Source organism: Phyllostomus hastatus, unplaced genomic scaffold, assembly GCF_019186645.2.
Source record: "Phyllostomus hastatus isolate PE091 unplaced genomic scaffold, TTU_PhHast_1.1 phas_contig_86, whole genome shotgun sequence".
Lineage (NCBI taxonomy): Eukaryota > Metazoa > Chordata > Mammalia > Chiroptera > Phyllostomidae > Phyllostomus > Phyllostomus hastatus.
This window is the reverse complement of record NW_025333977.1, coordinates 14,710,460-14,722,627: the sequence shown is the minus strand read 5'-3', so window position 1 is coordinate 14,722,627 and position 12,168 is coordinate 14,710,460. Positions and strand designations below refer to the sequence as shown.

At 34.7% G+C, this 12,168-nt stretch overlaps 1 protein-coding gene across 3 annotated transcripts in view; it reads left to right on the top strand.

Moving 5' to 3' along the window:
* The window catches only part of IFT80 (intraflagellar transport 80), a 108,399-nt gene that overhangs the window by 8,358 nt on the left and 87,873 nt on the right, over positions 1-12,168 (top strand). For 2 of the 3 annotated variants that reach the window (XM_045851966.1, XM_045851965.1), the window contains exons 2-3: positions 1,850-1,933; positions 5,135-5,356. The exons of the other annotated variant lie outside the window; for it this stretch is intronic. In XM_045851966.1, the coding sequence (XP_045707922.1) occupies positions 1,897-1,933; positions 5,135-5,356 (259 nt within the window). In that variant the 5' untranslated portion in view covers positions 1,850-1,896. The remainder of the gene's footprint in view (positions 1-1,849; positions 1,934-5,134; positions 5,357-12,168) is intronic. 3 annotated transcript variants of the gene reach the window in all.

The window sequence follows — 12,168 nt, the reverse complement described above, 5'->3', positions numbered from 1 at the left end:
CAGGACGTATAGGGAAGATCTTTCTGAGCAAGGGAGAATCTTCCCAGTGTTAGAATGCCACCCTCCTCTTTCTGTAATTCCTTGGCACCTTGTTTCCGAATGGTTGCAGATTCCTTTTTCATTAAAAAAAATGAGAAATTCTTCCTAATTATTATGGATTTCATGTCTGAGGTATTTTGATCTAGATTGGGTCATGCCTTTTTGTCAAAGATCTTTTAAGTTTCTAGTTGAAATGTGTATTCAGATTTTATCTGTATTTTCCTGTGTTGTCATTTCCAGAAGCAACAATTGTCTGCTGTTATTCTTTTAAAATCCTTATAAACTGGGAGAATTTGAATTACTGTGAAAAAGCAGAATTTTATAAATATGTTTACTCTTTTTCCCTCTCTAATTAGAAGAGATCTGATGGAAGGGAGGAAGAAGTTTTGAGAAAAATGTTGAAGCTCCTAGGGACTAAAAGCGAGCCTGTGAGGTGTGCCAGGGAGAGACTGTATTCTTTCTCTGGCTGCTGTACACAGTTTCATACTTCTGGTGTTGAACAGAAATCTGAGTGAACTGGAAGAGAGAGGTCTTCTTACTCTAGTTGCATACTGGCTGACCATGAAACTTCAGATTTTTTTCTGTGGTTTTAACAATGTTTTCCTTACAATCTAACAAATTTGCAAGTAGAATAAGTGACAAAGGCGCTTTGAAATGCAGCTATATTTAGCACCTTGCTGATCTAAAAGTCTTCCTGGACTGGGGGGAACGAGAAGTTATCTGAGGGAGGCCTACTGAATTCTTATCAGCACATTCTTTGATCTAGTTAGCAGTAATTTTCTAGTTGGTGAAGAGGATTTTGTTCCTTTAATGACTCTTATTTAATTTATTTATTTTCTTATTAGATTAGTGAGATTACTCAGAAAGAATCTCGTAACTATAAAGTGAATTTAGACAGGTTAGCATTTTCTTGATTTGTATCTTTTGATGACTTGGTTATTGGGGGGAGGGGGAAGTTAGTCCCCTTTTTCCAAATTTTTATTTGTCAATTATATGTGATTTTTTAAAAAGATTTTATTTATTTATTTTTAGAGAGAGAAGGGAGGGAGAAAGAGAGAGAGAGAGAAACATCAATGTGTGGTTGCTAGGGGCTGTGGCCTGCAACCCAGGCATGTACCCTGACTAGGAATCGAACCTGGGACACTTTGGTTCGCAGCCCGCACTCTATCCACTGAGCTACGCCAGCCAGGGCTTTATGTGATTTTTATATAACTTTTAAAGGGATTTATTACCTCTGCCTTAAATAACTCACTTGTTTTTCACATTGCCACTATGGCAACCCTAACTGTTGTGGGGGGGTTTATCTACCTCCAATAGAATGTAAATCTCATATTGGACCGCTGGGTCAATGATGTCATGATATTTCCATGTGGGTTCCATAGTTAAGACTCTTAATATCTTAGTCTTTGATCAGACCTTGGGATGTGAACTAATGTATTCAACAGGACCAACATTGATTTGCCATTGAGAGGATTCCCTGTTTACAGAATCTTTTGATTTGACCTCAGGATAGCTTTTGAAAATAATTTACCTGACCAGATTTAGTGGTGTTCTGCATTTGTAGGACTGTTTTAGCCATGGTGTAGAGGACCTCTGGGGTCCAACCCAAGGCCTTCAATCACCTTTTGGCAGGATTAGCACACTGACTAGTTTTCTTCCTCTTTTACATCTTTAATACCAGCAGGATTGAAAGTATGTTTCAGTGTCCTTGGGGTGCTAAGGTGTTTTGCTTGCTTGTATTTATTTTGTGTACATGTGTTTTTTTTTATGCAGATTTTCTATTTTCCCCCCTAACTTTTATTTTTTACAGTGAATACAGTCAAGTTGCATTTTAAAATTTTGCCGGAAAGCAGAAACATGAGACTGAAGATATCTCTTCTAAAAGAACCTAAGCATATCCTTTTAACACTTATAGACCATACTGGGATCATCTTACTAGAGTGTTGTTAAAAGTTTCATTCTATTTTGTATTCTACTTGGATAATTTTTTTTCGTTCCTTTAATGGTAGCTTAGCTAAATTGTTTTGAAATATTGAGATCATGTGTTGCAGGTAATTCTCCAAAGTAAACTATTTGCTCTAAATCTTACTGTCAAATTCTTATTGACATTTTTCTTACTTTACTTAAGTACTGTGCTTAAGTACATAAAAAACAGTTTTGTTTAGTCTAGTAAGATCTTAAGGAGAAACTTTTCTTTTTAACCAAATAAAGTTTTCTTTGCTAGTGCGATCTAGTATGTTTTTAAATGAGTTCTGCTCTATTTATTCATACTCATGATAAAGTGGAGAACGAGCTGGGAAAATCTGACCTTTATTATTTCATGCAGGAAAATGGCAGCTATAAATATATTTCCTCACTCTGCTGGTATAGCTCAGTGGATTGAGTGTAGGCTGTGAACCAAAGGGTCGCAGGTTCGATTCCCAATCAGGGCAAATGCCTGGGTTGGGGTCTAGGTCCCTAGTTGGCGGAGCATGAGAGGCAACCACATATTAATGTTTCTCTCCCTCTCTTTCTCCCTCTCTTTCTCCCTCTCTTCCCCGCTCTCTAAATGAATAAATAAAATCTTTAAAAAAGAAAAAGAAACTGCTATTCCAGCGGGACAGTGCTGGGCTGATTTGATACAGTGATTTGCAGGGGGAAAATAAACTTAAAATAAATAAGTAAGTAAGTTAGTAAGTAACTAAGTAAATAAATAAAGTTTTCTCGGGCACGTGACCCCGTAGTTTGTCATCAGGATTCCCAGTTATGTTTCAGGAACATGTGGGAGGCCCCTCTACTTTCATTCTTATTTATACCTCTGCTTCTAAAAGTATGATCTACAGACTTGATTACAAGCCTATAAAGGGATAAGTTACAGGAATTGAAAGTAAGAAGTAAAAAATTTTTGTAACAATTTGACATTGTGACACCATCCAAATATAAGATCTTTTTTTAGTAATTCATTTTTATTTTATCTTTTAAAATGTTTGAGACATTTGAAATCAAGAAAAACGTGTTCCTTCTTCAGAGATAGAAAAGCACTGATTTAGACATTTGATCACATCTTTTGAATTTATATTGTCTTCTTCTAAGTGAAGATATAATCCCTCTTATTTCTACTTAAGTCATTTTTACTGCTTTTTCAAAGTGTGCCCTCAGCTATTCATGCCATATACAATCATACCATATACAAGGTTCATGCCATTTACAAGATTCTGACTATGTCCATTATCTGTGTTTACCTTTCTTTTCAAGCTTGAAGAGTAATAGTTTCATAGCAGTCTTTTTAGACTTTTTTAATCTGGTAGTCTTCCCATTTCCCTCATAGTTGCAGTTCTCCTATTAGTCTGAAGATACATCATGCACATCTGATGTGTACCTCTAGCAGTTTATGTAAGGAGAAACTTAATGTGTTATGTTTTGGTGTGTGTGTTGTTTTCTCCTTTTTTAAATTTTACCTAACATTCTCCCTTTCTAAAGTTCTTACCTAACATTATTTAGGCTATAGCCCTGACTGGTGAGGCTTAGTGGGTTGGATGTTGTCTGGCGAAGCGAAAGGTCACTGGTTCAATTCCCAGTCAGGGCACATGCCTGGGTTGTGGACCAGGTCCCCAGTTAGGGATGTGCAAGAGGTAATCAATTGATGTTTCTCTTACACATCGATGTTTCTCTCTCTCCCTTCCTTCCATCCCCTCTCTATAAAAAGTAAATAATTTTTTAAAAAAAATGCATCATTTAGGCTATAGAAAATTTTTTAGTAATGGTCTAAAGATATCCTTTATTTAGTTATTCATTTAATTTATTGACTTTAGAGAGCAAAGAAGGAGTGGGGGTCACATAGATGTGTTGTTCCACTTATTTATGTATTCATTGGTTGCTTCTTGTATGTGCCCTGACTGCGGATTGAACCATAACACACAACCTTGGCATATTGTGATGATGCTCTAACCAAATGAGCTACCTGGTCTCTTTTGTTTAGATTATATTTTGAGTTACCAGCATTCCAGTTCCACTTTATTACCTATTTATCTTTAGACTGTTATAATCTTTCTACAATTTCTTTTAGCCTTTTTTGATCATTTGCTTAATTTGCCATGTTTTGAAGTGTTAAAAAATCTTAGAACATCCCAGAATAATTATGGCACATTGTCTCTTTCTCCTTGAAGTTTTTGAATGCTCAGATAAGCTAATAGAAAGCACTGACCAGAAGAGGAGGAAGTAAAAGGATTGGTCAACCCACCTAGGAATGATCTGTAATATAGGATTCCAGATACAAGCAATAGAAAGTGTCCCTCATAAACAACAAACTGAAATGCCTTCTCTAGATACACCGTTCTGCTAGGATAAGCAGCCCATTCTGATGGAGGAAGTGAGGGCTTCTTGATTTATCAGAAATCTTTCAGACAAATCAGAGACCAAAAATGGATTAAATAAAGTAAGAAATTTAGGGTTCATATCTTATCCAGCACTATACACTTTATAGATAAAGTAAATTCTAATTGAACTATTTCCTGAATTTAATGTGAATAAATTTGGTAAGATTGTAGTTTCAGCTGTTAAGCTATAGGTTTTTTTCCTAGGTAAATTGTTATTATAATGTGTAATTTAAGCAGATATTTTACTAGTAGATTTCAGTACTCTATTAACACTTGATTTTTTAGAACTTATCAAAATAATACATGCTTAATTTAATAACTTAAATGATACAAATATATGTAGATAAAAAAGTATGACCCCCTTTTCTCCCTATTTATTCCCCAGTAGTTTAGTGTATATCCTTTCATACCTTTTGATCTGTTCAATGTCTTTGTATATCTTTTGGCCTTATTTATGGAATATCTTGTAACACAATTTTCATATTTCGATGTAGTCATCTTTTTTTTTTTGTTGGCATCTGGTTTTCTTAACTTGCTTTTCATTCTTGCAACTGTTTTGATTAGATGCACATTTTCCTTTAAATGGAAAGTATATGAAGTCATAAAATGGTAACTACATTTAGAAGCTTGAAATGTTTCATTCTATTTTATACTCATTTTATAATCTGCATCTGAAAAGTCTTTTATTATTTAAAATTTAAGACTTTTGTGTGTTTTATGTCTCCTTAACATGGTGACACATCAAGAATTAGTAAGCTGCGTGGGCTGGACTACTGCCGAAGAACTGTATTCATGCAGTGATGATCACCAAATAGTGAAGTGGAACTTGTTAACCAGTGAAACAAGTCAAATAGTAAAGCTTCCGGATGATATTTACCCAATAGATCTTCACTGGTTTCCAAAAAGTTTAGGCACAAAGAAACAAACTCAGGCAGAAAGTTTTGTCCTCACAAGTTCTGATGGTAAGTTTCTGATGTTACTTGCTCCTCTTTGTATTCAAAAGACATCATGTTAATTTGACGTTTATGCTTTGAGCTGTTTTACAAACTGGTATTTGTGGATCTGTTTGCCTTCATCCACACATTTTGTCCATTTTCTGTTTGGTCAATTGATTTATGTACAATACAAGCTATAAAACTATTGTCATGAAGGAATGTGAATTAAACTGGTATATCATGGGGTTGAATATGAACCTTTGGCTTTATTTTTTCTGTGCTCTTGTACTAGTTATTAAGCTGTTACGAGTTTGGGTTTCTGATTTCTTCAAATTTAACTTCATGACATAACTACACTAAAAGTAAGGATACAACACATACCCATTTAGTAAGCTATCTTTATTTTCTAGTACATGCTAATTTCTACTTACAGAGTTGGAGATTTATTTAACTTGATCATAGCTTTATTACTGGTACATAAAAAAGCATGATTTTCTACTTTTTAAGGGAATATTTTAATTTTTTTAGAAATGATTTGAATTGTTGGCCCTTGCTGGTATGGCTCAGTGGACTGAGCGCCAGCCTGTGAACCAACGACTCGCCAGTTCGATTCCCAGTCAGGGCACATGCCTGGGTTGTGGGCCAGGTCCCCAGTAAGGGGCGTGTGAGAGGCAACCACACATTGATGTTTCTCTTCCTCTCTTTCTCCTCCCTTTCCCTTTCTGAAAATAAATAAATAAAAGTAAAATAAATAATCTGAATTGTTATTGTCTGTATGACACTTTACCCACTATGTCAATTAAGAGTACATTCATCAAAAGTAATAGAAAGTCACTCAGCTAACACTTACGCACAGATGTAGTTTTTTGGTTCACTTAGCTCCAGGGATAGATCTTTAAGCACAGCTACATCAGGCCCCTGTTCTTACCATGTCTTAGATGGGCTGCCCTTACCAAGTGAGCATCATCGCAGCCCACAGCCCAAGTCTTATTGTACTAGAAAGAAATATCAGCAGAGTGCTTCTCCCTAAATATTTCTTGCAGGCAAGTAGTAGAGAGGGTGGTGGGAGATCATGGGGTCACTTGCCCATCACTTAGTAAATTACTTTGGTCAGGGGATGGGGCACTGATTGAGCACAGCAAGCTTCAGGCCACTGTGGAAAGGGAAGCAAAGAGAAGAGGGCTTTTGTAACCAGAACGAGGAAGGGATGTTACGGCAGACAAGCACATCAGCCCCATGACTTTCACAGACAGAACTTATTATAGTGCCTGGTGCTTAGAAGCCCGAACCACAGCTAGAATTCAGTTTGCCTCAGATGATAAAGCATTGGCTTAATAAAAATACTTTTAATTTTTACTTAATTTCACATTCACAGAAAAGTTGCAAGAATTGTGCAAGTAACTTTTCCATATCCTTAATCTAAATTTACTAATTGTTAACATTTTGTTTCATATTCTTTATCATTGGTTCTCTCTCTCTCTGCCCACTACCCCACATTTGAAAGTAATTTATAGATATGCCCTTTAACTGTAAATACTTTAATGTATTTCCTAAGAATAAGAATTTTCTGTTATATAACCACAATAGATTGATCAAAATCAAGAAATTTAGCATTGATTCAATAGTATTATCTATCTAATCTATAGTTCATATTAAAATTTTAACAATTGTCCTAATAATGTCTTTTATAGAAATGTGTTTTTTCTGGTACTGAGTGACACATTGCTTTTATTATGGTTCTCTAGCCGCCTTTAATCTGGAGCAACTCCTTAGTGTTCCTTTTTTAATCTTGGCAGCTTTGAAGAATACAGTCCTGTTATTTTTGTAGAAAAGTTCCTCAATTTGTGTTTGGTGGCTGTTTCCTCATGATTAGATGTAGTTTACACATTTTTAGCATCAATACTTAGGGTATCATATTGGGAGATTCATGATGCTGGTTTGACCCATTTTTAGTGATCTTAACTTTGATTCATTCAAAAGGCGTATTCACTAAATCAATCTACTATAAAGTTACTACTTTTCTCTTTTAATAAATAATTTGTGAAATACCACTTTCAGACCATTTAAAAGTATTCTTTTCCTCCTCTCCTCAAACTTCATCCCACTATCCTAGCATCTATTGATGATTCTTGGCTGAGTTATTACTAAGATGGTTGCCAGTTGGTAATTTTTAAAAACTCCATAATTCTTTCCACATTGTTTAGTTGGTTTTCTGCTGCAAGGTAGAGTCTCCCATCCCCCCGCCATTTATTTATTTGTTTGTTTACGTCATTTAGATTCATAGATTCTTATTTTATTTCTTGAGTATACTGTTACCATTATTTTTTAATTTTGATGTTAACATTGTCCCAGATTTGGCCACTGGGAGCCCCGTTAAGCCAGCTCAAAAATTTGTGGGGCTTTTTTGCAGGGTAGGGTATGTGTCTTCATCATCTCTGAAGCACTTCTTTGCTGGCACAAGATGTTCTAGGCTCATCTTTCACTTTTCCAGTCGCAGCACCCAAATCAGCCATTTTTCTTGTTGTTTTTTTTTGGGGGGGGTGCTTAATGGTATTTAAAACTAAGATGAGAGTGCTAGATGTGCTCATTCAAAGGAGTGTGTATACTTCAAGGCCCTTTCAGAGGACTGAGCTAAGAATTACAAATATAAATGTATATTTAAAAACATATCTACAGCTGTTTCTTTCTCTTCCTTCCTCCCTTTCTTCCTTTCATTTTTTTTTTTTCATGCTAACAACCATGAGTTAATTCTGATGCCACCAGTTCTAATTCAATACCACAGGGTTAATTCTAGTGTCTGTTTCTCCATATTTGAAAACAGTGAGAAAGCCTGGCTTTCATTAGTCCCCATATACAGGGTCTGGCAGAAGTAATACCTGCTTGAGTGTGGTTGGTAGGGTAATAATATGGGTATAACAACTTATAGTTTTAATTTGAACAGTTCACCTAAAATGTTATATGGTGTGCTTGAGTGTGATATTGTTATGTTACAGAATTACATGCTTATGATTTTGTAATAAAAGGTTTTGTAATAAAAAAAGTGTTACTTGTGCTGGACCCTGTATTTAGTCATTTGCTCAATTCTACAATACACAGCAGGTTGTTTCAGAGTTGCCAACCCATACTACTGAAAAAATTAATTCAAATTCATTATTTGTCTCCTGTTGTTTTCTTTACACTGAGGCTATAGAGTCAAAGGCCTGTGTTCAAAAGTTACTTGCATTTACCCTGCTTAAGTGCTATGTCATTCATTTAAAATACAGTTAAGTATGTTTATTTCTGTTTGTTTTTCATTTAAGGTTTTCCTCCCTCCCATTCTTGTTGATTTGATTATTTTTTGTGTATGTTAAACATTAACGTGGGAGGTTCCACAAAGTCAAAACTGTATTAAAAAATATACTTACTCAGAGCAATATTACTGCCCTCACCCACCCAATCCCATACATCTTGTTTCTATTTAGCTACCTCTAGGTAGCTAATCTTTTTGGTTCTGGTTTATTCTTCCTCGATTTCTTTTGACAGAAATAAACAAATGCATGTATATTTTCTCATTTCACCTTTTTAAAAGAAGTTACACAGCAGATGGCATATCATATATTTTCTTTGCATTTTCCTTATTAAACTCAACAGTATAACGATTAAATTTTATCTGCTAAATATGAATAGTAAATCTAATTAGTTTTGATAATTCCTGTTGTCTGAGTGTTCCCTAAATTATTAAGATTACTTAATTACACTTAACTGAAGAATAATTGCTTGGGTCTTTATTTCACATTGGCTTTAGATAAAACACTTTCTGATAGGAAAAACAGTCTAAAAATGTAATTTAAAAGATAAATCTGCAAGATTAAATAAGAGAACATACATTATGACTCTTGAGAAACTAGAATGTTTAATTTTATTTTTGGGCGTACTGTATAAAAAAACAGATAAGGTAACACACCGCAGCTAGTTGTGGGGAGAAGAGAGAACTAGAGCAGAGTAGTTGAGTATTTTCTCCTGGGCCGGGGTGAGGAGTGTCTGAGGTCTGATGAGACAGAAGGAAAAGGACGATAAATGAAAGGAAAGAAGTGGAAGGGTAAGACAAACCAGCATCCAGAAATGAAAAAGAAACGTTCAAGTGGAGAAGAAAGTGGATGACATTAGGAGGTAGTCGAGGAGTTTCCTGCCAGTTAAAGATCTGAGGTGTTGGAGGTACCAGCGCCATATTCTGTGTTAACCCAATACTTTAAAAAAAAACCCCCAACCTATTATTCTGGTTTTTAAAACAGCCCATATAACACGAGATCTACCCTCTTAACACATTTTTATGGGATCATGCAGCATTGTTAACCACTAAAATAAGGTTGTACCATAGATTTCTAGGGCTTTTTCAATTTGTGTGATATTGACTTTAGACTTTAAAAAAACATTCTCTTCAAGATTTAATTCATTGTCTAAGAGGTTTTCTAGTTGCCACCAACTTTCTCCTCTTAATTTTTCCACCTTTACCCTGTCAGACAAGATTACAGTTTTTTAGTTTGTCCATCCCCCTCCCTCTTCTGTGGTTGTACTGGTGATGTTCAGAAGATATCCTTGGGTTTGGGGCAGGTCCTGCACATAAAGCAGCCCTTTGCCAAGTATTCTGTCTGACCAGTAATTCTCTCTTCAGTATTATTTCCTTTTTTTGAACATTTCATGCAATTGTATTCCACTTTATAGAGGAGACATTCTGTAACAATGTGTTAAAAAATTTACATTTTAAAAAGAATTGAATTATTTAAAATGCATTAGGGGAGCTGCTATGTTAAGGAATTCTGGTATAAGATCTTGTAAAGCCAGTAAACACTCCTTAAATTATGTTTAGTGAATGTTGATACTTTCCTACATTGTATTAGATATCTTACAATAACCCCTGTATTCTCTTACTAGTTAGTACATCCATTTTAAAACCCCACTTTAAAAAGAATTTGTGTATTTATTTCTTTTTATCAGAAGTTAGCAGTTACTGATCTCTGTGGCTTTTTGCAACCATCTGCCAAAACATTTCTGCTATTAAGCATTCTGCAAAAGTGCTCATGTGCCCTTTTTTCCTAACACCCTATTCCAAGCCTTCTTAGGTTTCCATGGACATTTCTTCAGGCATTTCTAATTTTAAAAAATGTGTTTCATATAACTTTAATCTACTCCCTCTGTTCTTTCTTTTTATAACATTTTCCTCTTTCTAGTTTATCTGTAATAACAAGATATTAATTTTATACCCCAGAATTTAAATACTCATGTTTTTATCCAAATTATTCATCATTTAATAAATAATCATATTGGTTATATTATCTTCCCAACTCCACCCCTAGCAAATAATTGGAAGTAAATTAGTTGATCTCTAGTTTTGGGCTTGCACTTTTAAAAAGTTATAGAAAATCTGGGGAGAAGAAGAATTTTTAATTCTTGTAAAGAATTAAAAATGAGTGATTATCAGTTTTAAATATCTGATATATGTAACATATTTATGCTTTACCCTGGGGTATGCTATTCAAGCAATTTATAATAATCAGCCAATATGCAAAGGCCAAAGATATATTAAGTGCCAAATCTATGCAAAGAGCTGACCCTAGTTATCCCAATATACTGTATTTTGCCATGTATAATGCTCACTTTTTTGCCTAAATTTTTGAGGGAAAAATAAGGATGCACATTATTATACATGTGTATAAGGATTACATACCATGGGTACAATAATGGGTATAATAATCCATGTATAATGTGCATAAAAACATGGGTGCACATTATGCATGGGAGCACATTTTACATGGCAAAATGTGGTACATCTTCTGTGAGGCCATAGGAAGCAAGAATAATTTTACCGCTTGTTAGAAAGTCAGTATTTGATATTTTATAATAAGAAATATCATTGACCAAAACACATTTTTGAAATATAGAATAGATTAAAAGGCAATTTCTGGACCCTTCATTTCTATTTTAAGAGTTTGGATAATTTCTTTGGTGATGGATTTATTCATCATATCCAGTAATTGTGTAGTATGTGGATATTCTGTGCTAGGCAATATGCTAACATTTAGCGAAACAGACCTGATTAAGTAAATAATGGCCACAGGATTAGCTTTCCACGTATTATATGTCATCTTTGGTTTCCTCTCTTGAGATTTCCTCCCTTGTATGTTGTCTGTAATTTTAAGTTGGTATCATGAAGAGAATGGTACCACAGTTTAATTCAAAGTAATTGTTACATTGAAAAATGACCCAGAGGTAATTATAAAATTAAAAGGAAGGTGTGGGGAAAAGTAGATGGTGTTGGTGGTGCTAGGGGGTGGTTGGATGAAAGAAAAGGGTAGATTATTGTTGAAGCGCTAGAAAATGAATGAGAAAGAAAACAATGTCAAACCAGTCCATTTAAAAAATGTATTTATTTTTAGTTACTGGGTATGGTTGCTGAGTTGGTTAAATTTAACAAATGCTGATTATGTAAAAGCATATTGCAAATAAAAAATATGACTAAGACATGGCCCCATGCCCTGAAACGAATCACAGCCCAATAAAAAATGATGCAACAGAGCTACGAACAATGTACACTGTGTAAAAAAGAGGGAAAGACTCTGTTGGTGGGAATGGATAGGTGGTCAGTGAAAGAACCACAAGGTGCTAGGTGTTAAATGTTTTAAAACCATCTGTATTAGAGTTCTCCAGAGAAATGTTTTAAAGCCATCTTAAGCATCTGACTTAAATATATTTTTAATGAATAGTTGATATTAAGCCAGATCTTGAAAGCCTTAAGTTAAAAATGAATTGAAACAAAATAAATCCCCTCAAGTAAAATTAGTTAGGCAGCCATGTTATTCTAC